Genomic DNA, 22500 nt, shown 5'->3' with positions numbered 1-22500 from the left:
TACACCCTCCCCAGACTGACAGAGGAGGCATGTGGTAGTCTACACCCTCCCCAGACCGACAGAGGAGACATGTGGTAGTCTACACCCTCCCCAGACCGACAGAGGAGACATGTGGTAGTCTACACCCTCCCCAGAGAGTAGGGCAGCGCAACAACCAGGAAGGGAATGACTCAATATGGGTGCAAAAGAAAAAAAGTCTGACCTCTCCTTGTATTCTGCTCCTAGCAGTCTGTCCTCTCCTTGTGTTCTGCTCCTAGCAGTCTGTCCTCTCCTTGTTTTCTGCTCCTAGCAGTCTGTCCTCTCCTTGTGTTCCGCTCCTAGCAGTCTGACCTCTCCTTGTGTTCCGCTCCTAGCAGTCTGACCTCTCCTTGTGTTCCGCTCCTAGCAGTCTGACCTCTCCTTGTGTTCCGCTCCTAGCAGTCTGACCTCTCCTTGTGTTCTGCTCCTAGCAGTCTGACCCCTCCTTGTGTTCCGCTCCTAACAGTCTGAGTTAGGGCTGGGCGATTAATCGAAATAAAATCGCGATCTCGATTCATAGACCTATGCAATCTCATTTCAAAATGATGACGATTTTTTAAATACATTTTTTTAACTTTAAACTTAAACTCTTTTAAGTCAAGCACTTTGATATACGTTATGTTGTCCGTTTAAGAAAGAGTGCAATAAATTATCTTATTGAAAAAATAAGAATCGTGTGAGAGAATCGTGATCTCAATTCTTAGAGAGAAAAAAAAATCACGATTCACATTTGAGCAAGAATCGCCCCCGGCGCTAGTCGTCTGACCCCTCCTTGTGTTTCCGCTCCTAGTGCTACCCCGGGGGGCGTGGCCCAGCAGCAGGAGGGGGGCGTGGCCCAGCAGCAGGAGGGGGGCGTGGCCCAGCAGCAGCAGGAGGAGGAGGAGCGCTGGGAGGAGGTGGGGCGTCGCCGCGTCTACGTCCCCGACAACCTGGACATCGGCTCCAGGCTCCGCCTCCGCTGCTCCCCCAGGGACGGGGCGCGCGCCGGGCCGCACAGGGACCTGGTGTCCACGGGGGCCGTGGAGGCGGGGCCGGGGGCGTGCACGTTCGACAACCGACACATGTACACTCTTAAAGGGACGGGCGACGGCAGCCGCGTGACCCGGGTGGTGTCGTATAACATCCTGGCGGATATCTACGCCCAGACGGAGCTGTCCAAGACGGTGCTGTACCCCTACTGCGCCCCCTACGCCCTGGGCCTGGACTACAGGCAGAACCTGATCAAGAAGGAACTCGCCGGGTACAACGCTGACGTCGTCTGTCTACAGGAAGTGGATAAAGGTGGGCCGGCCTGTTTTCTTTCTTACTCTCTTCTACTTTACTTCTACTTTTTCATAATCACTATCAGTAATATACACAATTCATTCCAAATGATGATATTAACCTGTTCCACCCCAGCCAAATTTCTCGAAAATTTGCCAAAAGTACATACCCAAGTAAAATGGAAGATTTCTCCAGTTCTACAAGGACCATTTGCATGTTCTTGGTATCTAGGAACATCTATGGAACTCAGGGAATGTATTCCCAGTGTTATAAATATTGTGTCTGGTAATATGCTATGAGTAAATTGTGATGAACCAAAGAAGAAATATAGATTTACATCCTCGCCTGTTTTTCCCTCATGTTTGACAGTGAATAACACCATGCTAACAATGTCCAAACCTGAAAGGATGCCACTGAGCTCATTCAGCAACTTCCTGACAACAACTGTACCAAAAGGCTAAGCAATTGAACAAAGGACATAGCTTCCAGAGCAGTTCTAATAGGTGTAGTACCAGGCGGACACTCAAAGGACATCTGGGATACCCAAAAAGTGCCCAAAATGTGCCAAATGGGTTTCAATGGAATTTGGCTGGAAAAAAACACTTATGATCACTACAGGAGGTTATTGCCACATAATGCAGACTTTGAGTATGACATGTACCCTGTGCATCATCATATTCTACCATTGTGCACAGTATAAAATCAATAAAAAACAACAATTTGTATAGTTTTGCCTCCAAATGGGGTTGTTTATTATACATCTGTAAAAATTAAAATAGTAAAAGTCTGGGTGCATCACCTCTGCTTGGCAAATGTACGAAAACACAAAAATACAAAGATAAAATGCTAAACAAAGTGCAAATAATGCAATAAAATTGTAACTTCAGGGATAGGTTTCAGTAAAGTCTGGGTGCATCACCTCTGCTTGGCAAATGTACGAAAATACAAAGATAAAATGATAAACAAAGTGCAAATAATGCAATAAAATTGTAACTTCAGGGATAGGTTTCAGTAAAGTCTGGGTGCATCACCTCTGCTTGGCAAATGTACGAAAATACAAAGATAAAATGATAAACAAAGTGCAAATAATGCAATAAAATTGTAACTTCAGGGATAGGTTTCAGTAAAGTCTGGGTGCATCACCTCTGCTTGGCAAATGTACGAAAACACAAAAATACAAAGATAAAATGCTAAACAAAGTGCAAATAATGCAATAAAAAATGTAACAAAAAGCCTACTATATACAATAGGGGTCTTTACAAGTGGATTATTAATTTCAATATAGAATATTCGTTGACAGCCCTACAAGTACAATTAGTTACTGCACACTACATCACCCCTGAGTGGAGCCTCTCGTGGTACTCCAAGAAACAGTTCCTAGTTGATGTCAAGCACAATGCAACCTTGCAGTTGGTGCAGGAGACAGGGGTCTTGATCACTTTGGTCTTTAATTGCCCCTGTTCCTTAGCCTTCTCCATACAGAGCACGCACCTCCTGCGGCCAGTCGTGGCATCTTCCCCCAAGTACACAGGCATACAGCCGAGGGGGGGGCGGGGGGGGCGGGGGGTAGCAGCAGTAACCACAGCCCTGGCCTCGCCAACAAACTCCTCCATCAGAGTCTCCCTGAACCGCTTCTGAGTCAGGGGAGTCTCACCTGCACTTTTGAGCAACTGCTTGTGCAGGAGGAAGGAGTTGACAATGGCAATGTCCAAGAAATGGTAGAAGAAGGTCTTATACCATCGCATGGTCTTGCCACGTACCGAATAGTACTGGATCAGGGCATCTGACAGGTCCACCCCTCCCATGTGTATGTTGTAGTCCTTGATGGCGTCCGGAATAGGGAGCATAGCCACACCCCACACTCCATCCGCTCCCTTCACCCTCCTCGCTGCAGTGGCCTGGCTGTAGGCTCTGTGAATAGTGCTGCACACGCTCACCACCTTAGTGTCCATCCACCTGGCAAAGAGGAGGTTGCCCTTCCTCATCCACCTCATGTCTCCCCTCGTAGGCTTGCGCTGCAGGTCATTGACCCTGGTTCGGGGAAATCCTAGCCTGTCCGCACGGACAGTTCCACAAGCCATCGTATGATTCTCTGCTAATTTCTTAAAAAGCAGGGGGCTTGTGTAAAAATTATCAACATACAAGTGGTAGCCTTTACCAAGATGGTCAAAGTTCATTAGATCCATTACGGAGGTGACGCTGAGACCAAGTTCTCCCTTCTTCTTGGCTACAAGATCTTTCCCTTGATAGATAAAGAAGTTGAAAGTGTAGCCAGTGCTGGAGTCACACAATACAAAAAGTTTGTAACCATATTTGGTCGGCTTGTCTTTCATGTATTGTCTGAATCCAATTCTGGCTTTACTGGCAACCATCCTTTCATCAATGCTAATCTCCCGGTATGGCTGGAAATGTGCATTACAGGCATTCACAATCTGGTCGTACATTGGCCTGATTCTGAATAGCTTGTCATACCCGGGAGTGCCTTTTTTTCTTTCATTCTCTTCATCTTCTGTAATATCAGAGAGATGAAGAGACCAGAAGATGGTCTCAAATCTTTGCCGGGTCATGCTGCTCCTGGGGAATGGTATATTATATGGCCACCTCGTCCTCCAAAGGTCAGCCCTTGTATGAACCTGTAATAGGCCAGAAAAGAGGATGATCGACAGAAAAATATAGAAGCTGTCAACCGTGAGGGTTGTCCACTTGTACTTTTTGCCCCCTGCTGTCACTTGTCGTTCTGCGTTGGCGTTAGTGTTTCTGATTAGTGTGTTCACAAGCGTAGAGCTGAAGAACAGCTTGAAGAGGCTGAGAGGAGACCAGGCTACAGTGGTGTCGATCCTGGGGCCAGGTGGGTGTTTAGGTGCAAACTGTGGCCTTGGATATTCCACATCCGGCTCTTCCTTGTTACACCACCTCTCCTCCTCAGCATCTCCAGTAGCCAACAGAGACTGCCCACGACCACGTCCACGTCCGTGTCCACGACCGCGTCCACGACCGCGTCCACGACCGCGTCCACGACCCCTCTTTGGCGGTGGTTGGGTGGGGGAAGAGGGATCACTGGCTTGAGTAGATGACCTGCGCTCCGGTGAAGTAGGCAGCATGTACCCATCATCGTCTTCTTCAAGCCCACTATCATATGGAAACAGAGTGATACATTTGATTAAAATATAGTCATTGCACAACACAGGTAGTTAGCAGGAGTAAAATGTAACTTGAACTAAACATATACAGTAATTACAGGTATGTAAACAGTAAGTACAGTCAAATGTATCACAAAAGTATGTATTATAGTTGAGACCAAGTTACACACCTTGAAAATGCTGATTGCTCAGGGGTTGGCCTGCGTGCCGATCGAGTAGTAGGTGGTCGTCTGGAGGGGGAGGGGGTGGGGGCGGTGCCCGATGTGTGCCTCTGTGCTGCTGGCCCAGACGATGTAGAGGGGGTTATCCTTTCGCCGTCAGAATCACTATAAATAAAATAATGCAGATATAATTTTATTCTTAGTTTTACTGTATGAAGCAATTATCAGGGATCAATAAAGGAATATATTATCTTACTGTATACAGGACAGAACATTTCACTGTACAGTACATGTATGTGACAAATAAATGTACTTGAACTAAGCATATACAGTAATTACAGGTATGTAAACAGTAAGTACAGTCAAATGTATCACAAAAGTATGTATTATAGTTGAGACCAAGTTACACACCTTGAAAATGCTGATTGCTCGGGGGTTGGCCTGCGTGCCGATCGAGTAGTAGGTGGTCGTCTGGAGGGGGAGGGGGTGGGGGCGGTGCCCGAGGTGTGCCTCTGTGCTGCTGGCCCAGACGATGTAGAGGGGGTTATCCTTTCGCCGTCAGAATCACTATAAATAAAATAATGCAGATATAATTTTATTCTTAGTTTTACTGTATGAAGCAATTATCAGGGATCAATAAAGGAATATATTATCTTACTGTATACAGGACAGAACATTTCACTGTACAGTACATGTATGTGACAAATAAATTTACTTGAACTAAACATATACAGTAATTACAGGTATGTAAACAGTAAGTACAGTCAAATGTATCATATTGTATTATAGTTGACTTGACAGTGAGACCAAGTTCCACACTAAAGGAATATATTATCTTACTGTATACAGTAGGCTACATAGATCAAGTTGCATATACAGTACCTTGAGCTTGGGGGAGGGGGGGGGGCAGTTGTGGCCTTTGTCCACCTAATCTCCTCTTCAGAATCAGAATCACTATAACAAAAATACAATAATGATGTAATATGATGTAATCAATATGATGTAATCAATATGATGTAATAAACACAAAGTATATTATATGATCAAAATAAAGAATTACTTACATCTCATCTTCAGAATTATCTGTGCTGTCGCCCGAATCTATCACTTCTGTATCAGAAACCCTCAATATCTCCTCCAAAACCTCATGTAGTGTCTTGTATATCTTCTTAGACATTTTTAAATGTCAAATAAAACGAAGAAAAGCACTAAAACTTATGTTGTACTGCTGTTATAGCGTGTTGATGGCCTATTCGACTATCTGTGCGTCTCCGTGCGTCGCAGAGGTAAAATTCCAAATGCCTATCGGTCCTTTGCGCAAGGACATTCAAATACCTTCCTAAATACAAAACACGTCAAGTCAGATATCGTTCGAAAGGCCGCGATACAAGGTACAACGCTACAGTCTGCATTCGAGCTGTTGTAACACCTCCCGGCCAGCAGATGGCAACAGAGTAGCGTGTGTGCACTTTAGTGTTTCAGACGAGGCAACAGCATTTTGATAACTGCTCGCGTGTTTCATATCGGATTTACTTGTGGATGGGCTCAAACGAACGACAGAAAGGTAAGGAATCAATTAAACATTGCATTTGATGACAACCGCCGTGTTGTTTGTTCCGAAATTGAGATATAAACACGTATTGTCACTCTTTTGGTTGAACTAATGAAAGCATTGTTTGGCTTGAGAAATGGATGGTGTGCCCTGGGAACTGTAGTTCTCTTTACCTCTTGTGTCATTCGAAAGCCCTGAGTCTCCCGGTCATTAGGACTACACATATACGTCATATTCCCCTCGGTTCTTAATGTAAACAGCAGTTGTGTGATGTGATACGCGACTTTTTTAATAAGCTCATATTTAACTAATGTCATGGAAAATCATTGCTAAACAAACGTATTGCACTAAATATACACTTTGACTGTTGTTTTTGACATGGTTAGGGTCTTAACTCAAAAATACAAAAAAAAAAAAAAAAAAAAAACTTCAAATCTCTTTTTGAGAGATTGATTTATGATGTGTTGTCATAAAGGGGTCGGTACCGACCCCGTGGGGTGGAACAGGTTAAAGGTGCTATATATATATATATGTGAGTTTTAAGAAATGTGTGGAATACAAGTATTACTTTTCCCTCCCAAGAAATGATAGATTCATGAATTTATCATTTTAAAAGGTTTTTTGCGGGTCCAAAATTAATGTTGTTTACATGTATCCCCTCCCTACTTCCTGTTTCCCCACGTGGAATGGACCTGATTGAATAAATGACATGCCGGCGCTCTAGTGTGACATCTATTGGCTGAATGTTATCTATATAGCACCATCTAGTGGCTGAATGTTATCTATAGCACCATCTAGTGGCTGAATGTTATCTATAGCACCATCTAGTGGCTGAATGTTATCGATAGCACCATCTAGTGGCTGAATGTTATCTATAGCACCATCTAGTGGCTGAATGTTATCGATAGCACCATCTAGTGGCTGAATGTTATCTATAGCACCTTTAACAAACGCGCAACAGGAAATAAACTAGTCCGGCTGTTTCCATAGCAAGTTCTACAGAATTATTTAAACATTATATCTATAAACATTGCCTCAAGAGGCCTGCATATTGACCCGTTGCAAAAAATAAATAAATGTAAGTCCCACCTCCCTTTAGTGGTTACTGCTATCTAGGGATGGCATTGGCTACCGTTCACATTTGAACCGATACGCTGTGAATCGATACCGGTACCCAACGGTACCTTTTTTCTGTACTTTAGTCTCTAAAAATGTAATCTACCTACCTAAATAAATAAATAATGTATTATTATTACTTTATTATTATTTACATCTTACTGATGTAAAGCACTTTGAACTGCAATCCCCTGTATGAAAGGTGCTATACAAATAAAGTTATTATTTATTTAGAACAACATATATATATATATACACACAGTCAGTCACACACATATCAAATTATTCTTTTCATATGTATTATCTGCGAGACAGCGCCAACATGCAACCTCAACTGCAAGCAGGAGCAGTGTCTCTGTCACTCTGCATTGTCGACTGCTCCACTGTCTGTCAACTGAACTCTGCTTTGGTCCAATCACATTCCCCCACCCACAGTCTGCGAATCAGAGGCAGAGTTGGGCGGGTCTCCACGACATGTTTGGTTGTCTCTCACCCGGGGCACTGCTATAATGAATCTTTTTAGAAGGCTCTGGGGCAGTGTAACGCATAATTATGTTTATTATATATATCTATGGTGTAGCGTATGTTAGCGGGCCTCCGTCATCATACTACACTTAGTAAGTAAAGTAACTTACTCTCATGCTTGCTCGCACACACACACGCTCTCTCTCTCACACTCGCGCACACACACAGACACACGCACACACACACAAAGTGCCAACGCTTGGTTTGCACAAGCTGAACCGCTTAACGTGTGGTTTCGTTTTTGCGGTAAACTAAATAAATAAATAACCGAAAATTGGCACCGTTGGATCTCACGTGAATCGATACTCGGTAGTACCGACGTGTTTCGGTAGGTACCTTTAAAAGTACCGAATTCGGTACCCATCCCTACTGCTATCCAGTTAATTTCCCAGATGAACCCAGTTAATGTCAGCCTTTGTGAACCACTTTAGTGAACCACTTTAGTGAACCACTTTGTGAACCACTTTTTAGGTCTGGGCGATATATCGAGTATACTCGATGTATCGCGGCTTGTTCTACATGAGATGTAGTAAATTACTATATCGTGAACATCGAGTATATGTTGTCACGTTACGGCTGAGATGAGACTTGCTTTTGCGCAGAGCTTTCCTCTCATTTCATTATAGACATATGACCAGCGCGGACCTTAAATGACATGCAATTGTAATTTCATTAGACAGACCAGCGCGGACCTTTAATGACATGCAATTTAATTGACACGAGCAATGGGCTAACGTTAGCTGCTAACCAAGTTATCCATGAGGACTATGCTAAGCTAACTAGCGTTAGCTGCTAACCCTGGAAAACGCTCTAAGCGGACTCCACAAGACTAGTTCCATTCGTGAGGAAAGGGGGTGGGTTATATTGACGACGCTTGACGGTTTAAACATAACTTCATATTTATTGGTTATTCGTTTCTTTATATCATCCAGTTTCCATCTCCGTGTGTTAAACTCTTGCGCGTTCTCGCTCTCGCTCTCTCTTGCTCTCTCTCTACATTCAATGATTTAAAGTAGCCAAACGTTACAGTATAAATACTAACTTGATAGTTGATGATATAAACATTTAATTTCATTATCTGAAATATTCTAAAATCATTAAGTCTGCTATAAGCCGTTATCCCTTTGTGTGTGATTATTATTTTCTTATTGTGTGTGTGTGTGTGTGTGTGTGTGTGTGTGTGTGTGTGTGTGTGTGTGTGTGTGTGTGTGTGTGTGTGTGTGTGTGTGTGTGTGTGTGTGTGTGTGTGTGTGTGTGTGTGTGTGTGTGTGTGTGTGTGTGTGTGTGTGTGTGTGTGTGTGTGTGTGTGTGTGTGTGGCTAAAGTGGATAGAAAACACAGTACTTTGCAAAAGTCTTAGGCACCCAAGAGTTTTTATATAAATTGTCTTAGATGTAAATAACATTTTTTATTAGTGTGTCAGTAGACTACTCTTAGTACATTTTCATTAAATTATTTTTTAAAGTATCTTCATGGTTTAATAATGCAAACATATGTTGCAGCCAGGGACTTATTATAATCATCATATTGGCGTGACTATGCATCAAAGGGTTAAATCAAGCATTTTTAAGTGCTTTAGAGGAAATGTCAAAATATTGCGATATATATCGTGTATCGTGATATGGCAAAAAAAATATTGCGATATCATTTAGAGGCCATATCGCCCAGCCCTAACCACCTTAGTGAACCACCTTAGTGAACCACTTTAGTGAACCGTCTGTCTCTGTGTCTGTCTGTAGGTAAGTAGGTAGGTAGGGGTGTTACGTTGTCATTGACATTCTTTAAGCTCAATGTCGAGTCAATGCGCAACACAACAAGGAGACGGCAGTCAAAGTAGTTTTATATAATTACCATGAATGAAATGGAGAATAAACTAAAGTAACGACAGACAAGAACACATACCACACAGACAGGATCAGCACCAGACTAAAGGGGCAGACAGAATACTTATACATGAGGGGATGACGAGACAAGACACACCTGGGTTAATTGTAAGTGGGTACAGCTGGGGAAAGAACGATAGGGACTACAACACCAGGACAGATAACTACAACTAGACATGACGAATCACATTAGGAGCGCCTGATCGGGGCACAAACATAGACCCACACATAATAAGGGGCGACAGTGGCTCGGGAGGTAGAGCAGTCGTCTGGCAATCCAGAGGTTCCCGGTTGGATTCCCGCTCCTCCCGGGCAGCGCGTCGATGTGTCCTTGAGCGAGACACTTAACCCCTAACTGCTCCCGATGAGCAGGTTGGCACCTTGCGTGGTCGCCTCCGCCGTCGGTGTGTGAGTGTGTGAGTGAACGGGTAAAATGTGAGTAACAAATTGTAAAGCGCTTTGGATAAAATCGCTATATAAAAAAGCAGCCATTTATCCATTTAATCTCGATTTATCTTCTTTTCCTGATCGTGATTAATCGCCCTGGCCCTAGTAGGTCTGTGTCCAGAACCTATTATCTACAGTTATGTTCTCTAGTCTAATCTGAGGCCTGTGTGTGTCTAGATTCAGCCACTAGATGGTGCTATCTCACCTGTGTGTGTGTGTCTGTGTGTGTCTTGTCTGCAGGGGTGTTTACAGACAGCCTGGTTCCGGCCCTCGATGCGTTCGGTCTGGATGGTGTTTTCAAGATCAAGGAGAAACAGCACGAAGGACTGGCCACCTTCTACCGCAGGTACTACTTCAATATACTGTAATACTACTTCAATATACTGTAATACTACTTCAATATACTGTAATACTACTTCAATATACCGTAATACTACTTCAATATACTGTAATACTACTTCAATATACCGTAATACTACTTCAATATACTGTAATACTACTTCAATATACTGTAGTACTACTTCAATATACTGTAATACTACTTCAATATACTGTAATACTGCTTCAATATACTGTAATACTACTTCAATATACTGTAGTACTACTTCAATATACTGTAGTACTACTTCAATATACTGTAGTACTACTTCAATATACTGTAGTACTACTTCAATATACTGTAGTACTACTTCAATATACTGTAGTACTACTTCAATATACTGTAGTACTACTTCAATATACTGTAATAATACTTCAATATACTGTAGTACTACTTCAATATACTGTAATAATACTTCAATATACTGTAGTACTACTTCAATATACTGTAATACTACTTCAATAGAATGTAATACTACTACAATATACTGTAGTACTACTTCAATATAATGTAATACTACTTCAATATACTGTAATACTACAATATACTGTAGTACTACTACAATATACTGTAATACTACTTCAATATACTGTAATACTACTTCAATATACTGTAATACTACTTCAATAGAATGTAATACTACTTCAATATACTGTAGTACTACTTCAATAGAATGTAATACTACTTCAATATACTGTAATAATACTTCAATATAATGTAATACTACTTCAATATACTGTAATACTACTTCAATATACTGTAATACTACTTCAATATACTGTAGTACTACTTCAATAGAATGTAATACTACTTCAATATACTGTAATACTACTTCAATATACTGTCATACTACTTCAATATACTGTAATACTACTTCAATATACTGTAGTACTACTTCAATATACTGTACTACTTCAATATACTGTAATAATACTTCAATATAATGTAATACTACTTCAATATAATGTAATACTACAATATACTGTAATACTACTTCAACAGAATGTAATACTACAATATACTGTAATACTACTTCAACAGAATGTAATACTACTTCAATATACTGTAGTACTACTTCAATATACTGTAATACTACTTCAATAGAATGTAATACTACTTCAATATACTGTAGTACTACTTCAATATACTGTACTACTTCAATATACTGTAATAATACTTCAATATAATGTAATACTACTTCAATATAATGTAATACTACAATATACTGTAATACTACTTCAACAGAATGTAATACTACAATATACTGTAATACCACTTCAACAGAATGTAATACTACAATATACTGTAATACTACTTCAATATACTGTAATACTACTTCAACAGAATGTAATACTACTTCAATATACTGTAGTACTACTTCAATATACTGTAATACTACTTCAATATACTGTAATACTACTTCAATATACTGTAGTACTACTTCAATATACTGTAATACTACTTCAATATACTGTAGTACTACTTCAATATACTGTAATACTACTTCAATATACTGTAGTACTACTTCAATATACTGTAATACTACTTCAATATACTGTAATACTACTTCAATATACTGTAGTACTACTTCAATATACTGTAATACTACTTCAATATACTGTAATACTACTTCAATATACTGTAATACTACTTCAATATACTGTAGTACTACTTCAATATACTGTAATACTACTTCAATATACTGTAATACTACTTCAATATACTGTAGTACTACTTCAATATACTGTAATACTACTTCAATATAATAATAATAATAATGGATTGGATTTATATAGCGCTCTTCGTGTAGTACTACTTCAATATACTGTAGTACTACTTCAATATAATGTAATACTACTTCAATATACTGTAGTACTACTTCAATATACTGTAATACTTCAATATACTGTAATACTACTTCAATATACTGTAATACTACTTCAATATACTGTAATACTACTTCAATATACTGTAATACTACTTCAATATACTGTAGTACTACTTCAATATACTGTAATACTACTTCAATATACTGTAGTACTACTTCAATATACTGTAGTACTACTACAATATACTGTAATACTACTTCAATATACTGTAATACTACTTCAATATACTGTAATACTACTTCAATATACTGTAATACTACTTCAATATACTGTAATACTACAATATACTGTAATACTACTTCAATATACTGTAATACTACTTCAATATACTGTAATACTACTTCAATATACTGTAATACTACTTCAATATACTGTAGTACTACTTCAATATACTGTAATACTACTTCAATATACTGTAATACTACTTCAATATACTGTAGTACTACTTCAATATACTGTAGTACTACTTCAATATACTGTAGTACTACTTCAATATACTGTAGTACTACTTCAATATAATGTAATACTACTTCAATATACTGTAGTACTACTTCAATATACTGTAATACTTCAATATACTGTAATACTACTTCAATATACTGTAATACTACTTCAATATACTGTAATACTACTTCAATATACTGTAATACTACTTCAATATACTGTAGTACTACTTCAATATACTGTAATACTACTTCAATATACTGTAGTATTACTTCAATATACTGTAATACTACTTCAATATACTGTAGTACTACTTCAATATATTGTAATACTACTTCAATATACTGTAGTACTACTTCAATATACTGTAATACTACTTCAATATACTGTAATACTACTTCAATATACTGTAGTACTACTTCAATATACTGTAGTACTACTTCAATATACTGTAGTACTACTTCAATATACTGTAATACTACTTCAATATACTGTAGTACTACTTCAATATACTGTAATACTACTTCAATATACTATAATACTACTTCAATATACTGTAGTACTACTTCAATATAATGTAGTACTACTTCAATATAATGTAATACTACTTCAATATACTGTAGTACTACTTCAATATACTGTCATACTACTTAAATATACTGTAATACTACTTCAATATACTGTAATACTACTTCAATATACTGTAGTACTACTTCAATATACTGTCATACTACTTCAATATACTGTAGTACTACTTCAATATACTGTAATACTACTTCAATATACTGTAATACTACTTCAATATACTGTAATACTACAATATACTGTAATACTACTTCAATATACTGTAGTACTACTTCAATATACTGTAGTACTACTACAATATACTGTAGTACTACTTCAATATACTGTAGTACTACTTCAATATACTGTAGTACTACTTCAATATACTGTAGTACTACTTCAATATACTGTAATACTACTTCAATAATATACTGTAATACTACTTCAATATACTGTAGTACTACTTCAATATACTGTAGTACTACTTCAATATACTGTAGTACTACTTCAATATACTGTAATACTACTTCAATATACTGTAATACTACTTCAATATACTGTAGTACTACTTCAATATAATGTAATACTACTTCAATATACTGTAGTACTACTTCAATATACTGTCATACTACTTCAATATACTGTAGTACTACTTCAATATACTGTAATACTACTTCAATATACTGTAATACTACTTCAATATACTGTAATACTACAATATACTGTAATACTACTTCAATATACTGTAGTACTACTTCAATATACTGTAATACTACTTCAATATACTGTAGTACTACTTCAATATACTGTAGTACTACTTCAATATACTGTAATACTACTTCAATATACTGTAGTACTACTTCAATATACTGTAATACTACTTCAATATACTGTAGTACTACTTCAATATACTGTAATACTACTTCAATAATATACTGTAATACTACTTCAATATACTGTAGTACTACTTCAATATACTGTAGTACTACTTCAATATATTGTAATACTACTTCAATATACTGTAGTACTACTTCAATATACTGTAGTACTACTTCAATATACTGTAATACTACTTCAATAATATACTGTAATACTACTTCAATATACTGTAGTACTACTACAATATACTGTAATACTACTTCAATATACTGTAATACTACTTCAATATACTGTCATACTACTTCAATATACTGTAGTACTACTTCAATATACTGTCATACTACTTCAATATACTGTAGTACTACTTCAATATACTGTCATACTACTTCAATATACTGTAATACTACTTCAATATACTGTAATACTACTTCAATATACTGTCATACTACTTCAATATACTGTAATACTACTTCAATATACTGTAGTACTACTTCAATATACTGTAATACTGCTTCAATATACTGTAATACTACTTCAATATAATGTAATACTACTTCAATATACTGTAGTACTACTTCAATATACTGTAATACTACTTCAATATACTGTAATACTACTTCAATATACTGTAGTACTACTTCAATATACTGTAATACTACTTCAATAGAATGTAATACTACTTCAATATACTGTAGTACTACTTCAATATACTGTACTACTTCAATATACTGTAATAATACTTCAATATAATGTAATACTACTTCAATATAATGTAATACTACAATATACTGTAATACTACTTCAACAGAATGTAATACTACAATATACTGTAATACCACTTCAACAGAATGTAATACTACAATATACTGTAATACTACTTCAATATACTGTAATACTACTTCAACAGAATGTAATACTACTTCAATATACTGTAGTACTACTTCAATATACTGTAATACTACTTCAATATACTGTAATACTACTTCAATATACTGTAGTACTACTTCAATATACTGTAATACTACTTCAATATACTGTAGTACTACTTCAATATACTGTAGTACTACTTCAATATACTGTAATACTACTTCAATATACTGTAATACTACTTCAATATACTGTAGTACTACTTCAATATACTGTAATACTACTTCAATATACTGTAATACTACTTCAATATACTGTAATACTACTTCAATATACTGTAGTACTACTTCAATATACTGTAATACTACTTCAATATACTGTAATACTACTTCAATATACTGTAGTACTACTTCAATATACTGTAATACTACTTCAATATAATAATAATAATAATGGATTGGATTTATATAGCGCTCTTCGTGTAGTACTACTTCAATATACTGTAGTACTACTTCAATATAATGTAATACTACTTCAATATACTGTAGTACTACTTCAATATACTGTAATACTTCAATATACTGTAATACTACTTCAATATACTGTAATACTACTTCAATATACTGTAATACTACTTCAATATACTGTAATACTACTTCAATATACTGTAGTACTACTTCAATATACTGTAATACTACTTCAATATACTGTAGTACTACTTCAATATACTGTAGTACTACTACAATATACTGTAATACTACTTCAATATACTGTAATACTACTTCAATATACTGTAATACTACTTCAATATACTGTAATACTACTTCAATATACTGTAATACTACAATATACTGTAATACTACTTCAATATACTGTAATACTACTTCAATATACTGTAATACTACTTCAATATACTGTAATACTACTTCAATATACTGTAGTACTACTTCAATATACTGTAATACTACTTCAATATACTGTAATACTACTTCAATATACTGTAGTACTACTTCAATATACTGTAGTACTACTTCAATATACTGTAGTACTACTTCAATATACTGTAGTACTACTTCAATATAATGTAATACTACTTCAATATACTGTAGTACTACTTCAATATACTGTAATACTTCAATATACTGTAATACTACTTCAATATACTGTAATACTACTTCAATATACTGTAATACTACTTCAATATACTGTAATACTACTTCAATATACTGTAGTACTACTTCAATATACTGTAATACTACTTCAATATACTGTAGTATTACTTCAATATACTGTAATACTACTTCAATATACTGTAGTACTACTTCAATATATTGTAATACTACTTCAATATACTGTAGTACTACTTCAATATACTGTAATACTACTTCAATATACTGTAATACTACTTCAATATACTGTAGTACTACTTCAATATACTGTAGTACTACTTCAATATACTGTAGTACTACTTCAATATACTGTAATACTACTTCAATATACTGTAGTACTACTTCAATATACTGTAATACTACTTCAATATACTATAATACTACTTCAATATACTGTAGTACTACTTCAATATAATGTAGTACTACTTCAATATAATGTAATACTACTTCAATATACTGTAGTACTACTTCAATATACTGTCATACTACTTAAATATACTGTAATACTACTTCAATATACTGTAATACTACTTCAATATACTGTAGTACTACTTCAATATACTGTCATACTACTTCAATATACTGTAGTACTACTTCAATATACTGTAATACTACTTCAATATACTGTAATACTACTTCAATATACTGTAATACTACAATATACTGTAATACTACTTCAATATACTGTAGTACTACTTCAATATACTGTAGTACTACTACAATATACTGTAGTACTACTTCAATATACTGTAGTACTACTTCAATATACTGTAGTACTACTTCAATATACTGTAGTACTACTTCAATATACTGTAATACTACTTCAATAATATACTGTAATACTACTTCAATATACTGTAGTACTACTTCAATATACTGTAGTACTACTTCAATATACTGTAGTACTACTTCAATATACTGTAATACTACTTCAATATACTGTAATACTACTTCAATATACTGTAGTACTACTTCAATATAATGTAATACTACTTCAATATACTGTAGTACTACTTCAATATACTGTCATACTACTTCAATATACTGTAGTACTACTTCAATATACTGTAATACTACTTCAATATACTGTAATACTACTTCAATATACTGTAATACTACAATATACTGTAATACTACTTCAATATACTGTAGTACTACTTCAATATACTGTAATACTACTTCAATATACTGTAGTACTACTTCAATATACTGTAGTACTACTTCAATATACTGTAATACTACTTCAATATACTGTAGTACTACTTCAATATACTGTAATACTACTTCAATATACTGTAGTACTACTTCAATATACTGTAATACTACTTCAATAATATACTGTAATACTACTTCAATATACTGTAGTACTACTTCAATATACTGTAGTACTACTTCAATATATTGTAATACTACTTCAATATACTGTAGTACTACTTCAATATACTGTAGTACTACTTCAATATACTGTAATACTACTTCAATAATATACTGTAATACTACTTCAATATACTGTAGTACTACTACAATATACTGTAATACTACTTCAATATACTGTAATACTACTTCAATATACTGTCATACTACTTCAATATACTGTAGTACTACTTCAATATACTGTCATACTACTTCAATATACTGTAGTACTACTTCAATATACTGTCATACTACTTCAATATACTGTAATACTACTTCAATATACTGTAATACTACTTCAATATACTGTCATACTACTTCAATATACTGTAATACTACTTCAATATACTGTAGTACTACTTCAATATACTGTAATACTGCTTCAATATACTGTAATACTACTTCAATATAATGTAATACTACTTCAATATACTGTAGTACTACTTCAATATACTGTAATACTACTTCAATATACTGTAATACTACTTCAATATACTGTAGTACTACTTCAATATACTGTAGTACTACTTCAATATACTGTAATACTGCTTCAATATACTGTAATACTACTTCAATATAATGTAATACTACTTCAATATACTGTAGTACTACTTCAATATACTGTAGTACTACTTCAATATACTGTAATACTGCTTCAATATACTGTAATACTACTTCAATATAATGTAATACTACTTCAATATACTGTAGTACTACTTCAATATACTGTCATACTACTTCAATATACTGTAATACTACTTCAATATACTGTAGTACTACTTCAATATACTGTAATACTGCTTCAATATACTGTAATACTACTTCAATATAATGTAATACTACTTCAATATACTGTAGTACTACTTCAATATAATGTAATACTACTTCAATATACTGTAGTACTACTTCAATATAATGTAATACTACTTCAATATACTGTAGTACTACTTCAATATACTGTAATACTACTTCAATATACTGTAATACTACTTCAATATACTGTAGTACTACTTCAATATACTGTAGTACTACTTCAATATACTGTAATACTACTTCAATATACTGTAGTACTACTTCAATATACTGTAATACTACTTCAATATACTGTAATACTACTTCAATATACTGTAGTACTACTTCAATGTAATGTAATACTACTTCAATATAATGTAATACTACTTCAATATAATGTAATACTACTTCAATATACTGTAATACTTCAATATACTGTAATACTAATTCAATATACTGTAATACTACTTCAAAATACTGTAATACTACTTCAATATCACTTGCCACCTTCTACCACATGTTACACTATATACTGTAATATTATATGATATGCTATGATATGATACAGGGTAGGTTCTGTTTATAACCTTTATTTACCAGGTAGGTTCTGTTTATAACCTTTATTTACCAGGGTAGGTTCTGTTTATAACCTTTATTTACCAGGGTAGGTTCTGTTTATAACCTTTATTAACCAGGGTAGGTTCTGTTTATAACCTTTATTTACCAGGGTAGGTTCTGTTTATAACCTTTATTTACCAGGGTAGGTTCTGTTTATAACCTTTATTTACCAGGGTAGGTTCTGTTTATAACCTTTATTTACCAGGGTAGGTTCTGTTTATAACCTTTATTTACCAGGGTAGGTTCTGTTTATAACCTTTATTTACCAGGGTAGGTTCTGTTTATAACCTTTATTTACCAGGGTAGGTTCTGTTTATAACCTTTATTTACCAGGGTAGGTTCTGTTTATAACCTTTATTTACCAGGGTAGGTTCTGTTTATAACCTTTATTTACCAGGGTAGGTTCTGTTTATAATAGGGATGCCCCGATCGATCGGCCACCGATCGTTATCGGCCGATAATCAGTATAAATAAGCGATCGGGGAATTCCGATAATTAGTCATATTCGCCGATCGCGGAAACTGATCAAGTGGATATCTCACTCGCTTGTCTCAGACGCACAGGACCTGCAAACTGCTCCTCCTCCCTAGCCCCGCCCGTACCCGTGTAGAGTTTGTAAACACAGAGGAGGCGGACCTCCTCTGCTGAGTCTAGATAGTGCATTCGACCTGAGCTAACGTTAGCTACCTAGCTATCGTTACTGTTTAAACAAAATTACCCAGTCAACTATTCACTTTTAGTAGGCATTGTCTAACGGTATTTAGCTGGCTAGCTACTGATAGCTCCGGATATCAACAAATGCTCCAGCAAGTCTTGTAGTGCATGTTGATACCTCCGTTAGCTCGCGTTAGCTGACGTTAGTTCACTGTTCAAAACGAAATGTCCGATTGAACTAAATAGTTGTCTTAACGTCATCTAGCCGGCTAGCAGTAGCTACAGATAGCTCCTGATATCAATGTCTTATAACATTGATTGAATGCGTATTCGAGCTGAGGGCTTGCTGAATGTGAAATGACCAAAGCACTTAACGTTACCAATGGGGTCCCGCTGCAGCGCCGGAGAATCCTTTTGCTCGCTATCTGCAAACAGCTCCACTGTCTGTGTGTACAGTGGAGCTGTTTGCAGATAGCGAGCAAAAGGATTCTCCGGCGCTGCAGCGGGACCCCATTGGTAACGTTAAGTGCTTTGGTCATTTCACATTCAGCAAGCCCTCAGCTCGAATACGCATTCAATCAATGTTATAAGACATTGATATCAGGAGCTATCTGTAGCTAATGCTAGCCGGCTAGATGACGTTAAGACAACTATTTAGTTCAATCGGACATTTCGTTTTGAACAGTGAATTAACGTCAGCTAACGCGAGCTAACGGAGGTATCAACATGCACTACAAGACTTGCTGGAGCATTTGTTGATATCAGGAGGAGCTACTAGAGTACACACAGACAGTGGAGCTGTTTGCAGATAGCGAGCATTTTGACTTGTTAAAAAAAAAAAAAAAAAAAAAACTTTTTATATAAAATAAATTTTAATTTCTTTTTAATCAAAAACTATCGGTATCGGATCGGTATCGACCGATATGGCTCACGACGATCGGTGATCGGTATCGGTGGCAAAAAACGTGATCGGGGCATCCCTAGTTTATAACCTTTATTTACCAGGGTAGGTTCTGTTTATAACCTTTATTTAACCAGGGTAGGTTCTGTTTATAACCTTTATTTACCAGGGTAGGTTCTGTTTATAACCTTTATTTACCAGGGTAGGTTCTGTTTATAACCTTTATTTACCAGGGTAGGTTCTGTGTATAACCTTTATTTACCAGGGTAGGTTCTGTTTATAACCTTTATTTAACCAGGGTAGGTTCTGTTTATAACCTTTATTTACCAGGGTAGGTTCTGTTTATAACCTTTATTTACCAGGGTAGGTTCTGTTTATAACCTTTATTTACCAGGGTAGGTTCTGTTTATAACCTTTATTTACCAGGGTAGGTTCTGTTTATAACCTTTATTTACCAGGGTAGGTTCTGTTTTTAACCTTTATTTACCAGGGTAGGTTCTGTTTATAACCTTTATTTACCAGGGTAGGTTCTGTTTATAACCTTTATTTACCAGGGTAGGTTCTGTTTATAACCTTTATTTACCAGGGTAGGTTCTGTTTATAACCTTTATTTACCAGGGTAGGTTCTGTTTATAACCTTTATTTACCAGGGTAGGTTCTGTTTATAACCTTTATTTACCAGGGTAGGTTCTGTTTATAACCTTTATTTACCAGGGTAGCTGGTAGGTTCTGTTTTAACCTTTATTTACCAGGGTAGCTGGTAGGTTCTGTGTATAACCTTTATTAACCAGGGTAGGTTCTGTTTATAACCTTTATTTACCAGGGTAGGTTCTGTTTATAACCTTTATTTACCAGGGTAGGTTCTGTTTATAACCTTTATTTACCAGGGTAGGTTCTGTTTATAACCTTTATTTACCAGGGTAGGTTCTGTTTATAACCTTTATTTACCAGGGTAGGTTCTGTTTTAACCTTTATTTACCAGGGTAGGTTCTGTTTATAACCTTTATTTACCAGGGTAGGTTCTGTTTTAACCTTTATTTACCAGGGTAGGTTCTGTTTATAACCTTTATTTACCAGGGTAGGTTCTGTTTATAACCTTTATTTACCAGGTAGGTTCTGTTTATAACCTTTATTTACCAGGGTAGGTTCTGTGTATAACCTTTATTTACCAGGTAGGTTCTGTTTATAACCTTTATTTACCAGGGTAGGTTCTGTTTATAACCTTTATTTACCAGGGTAGGTTCTGTTTATAACCTTTATTTACCAGGGTAGGTTCTGTGTATAACCTTTATTTACCAGGGTAGGTTCTGTTTATAACCTTTATTTACCAGGGTAGGTTCTGTTTTTAACCTTTATTAACCAGGGTAGGTTCTGTTTATAACCTTTATTTACCAGGGTAGGTTCTGTTTATAACCTTTATTTACCAGGGTAGGTTCTCTTTATAACCTGTATTTACCAGGGTAGGTTCTGTTTATAACCTTTATTTAACCAGAGTAGGTTCTGTTTTTAACCTTTATTAACCATGGTAGGTTCTGTTTTTAACCTTTATTAACCAGGGTGGGTTCTGTTTATAACCTTTATTAACCAGGGTAGGTTCTGTGTATAACCTTTATTTACCAGGGTGGGTTCTGTTTATAACCTTTATTTACCAGGGTAGGTTCTGTTTATAACCTTTATTTACCAGGGTAGGTTCTGTTTATAACCTTTATTTACCAGGGTAGGTTCTGTTTATAACCTTTATTTACCAGGGTAGGTTCTGTTTATAACCTTTATTTACCAGGTAGGTTCTGTTTATAACCTTTATTTACCAGGGTAGGTTCTGTTTAT

At 35.8% G+C, this 22500-nt stretch overlaps 1 protein-coding gene across 1 annotated transcript in view; it reads left to right on the top strand.

Moving 5' to 3' along the window:
* pde12 (phosphodiesterase 12) overlaps positions 1-22500 on the top strand; it is a gene marked incomplete at both ends in the record, with an annotated part of 71526 nt that overhangs the window by 3747 nt on the left and 45279 nt on the right. Inside the window, 2 exon segments of the mRNA XM_084339276.1 lie at positions 837-1299; positions 10345-10450. Of these exon segments, the coding sequence (XP_084195402.1) occupies positions 837-1299; positions 10345-10450 (569 nt within the window).

The sequence above is a fragment of the Notolepis coatsorum genome (genome assembly GCF_963971535.1).
Source record: "Notolepis coatsorum genome assembly, contig: SCAFFOLD_777, whole genome shotgun sequence".
NCBI classification, from domain to species: Eukaryota; Metazoa; Chordata; class Actinopteri; order Aulopiformes; family Paralepididae; genus Notolepis; species Notolepis coatsorum.
The sequence above is the reverse complement of the archived record's forward strand: the minus strand, read 5'-3'. Positions and strand labels throughout refer to the sequence as shown.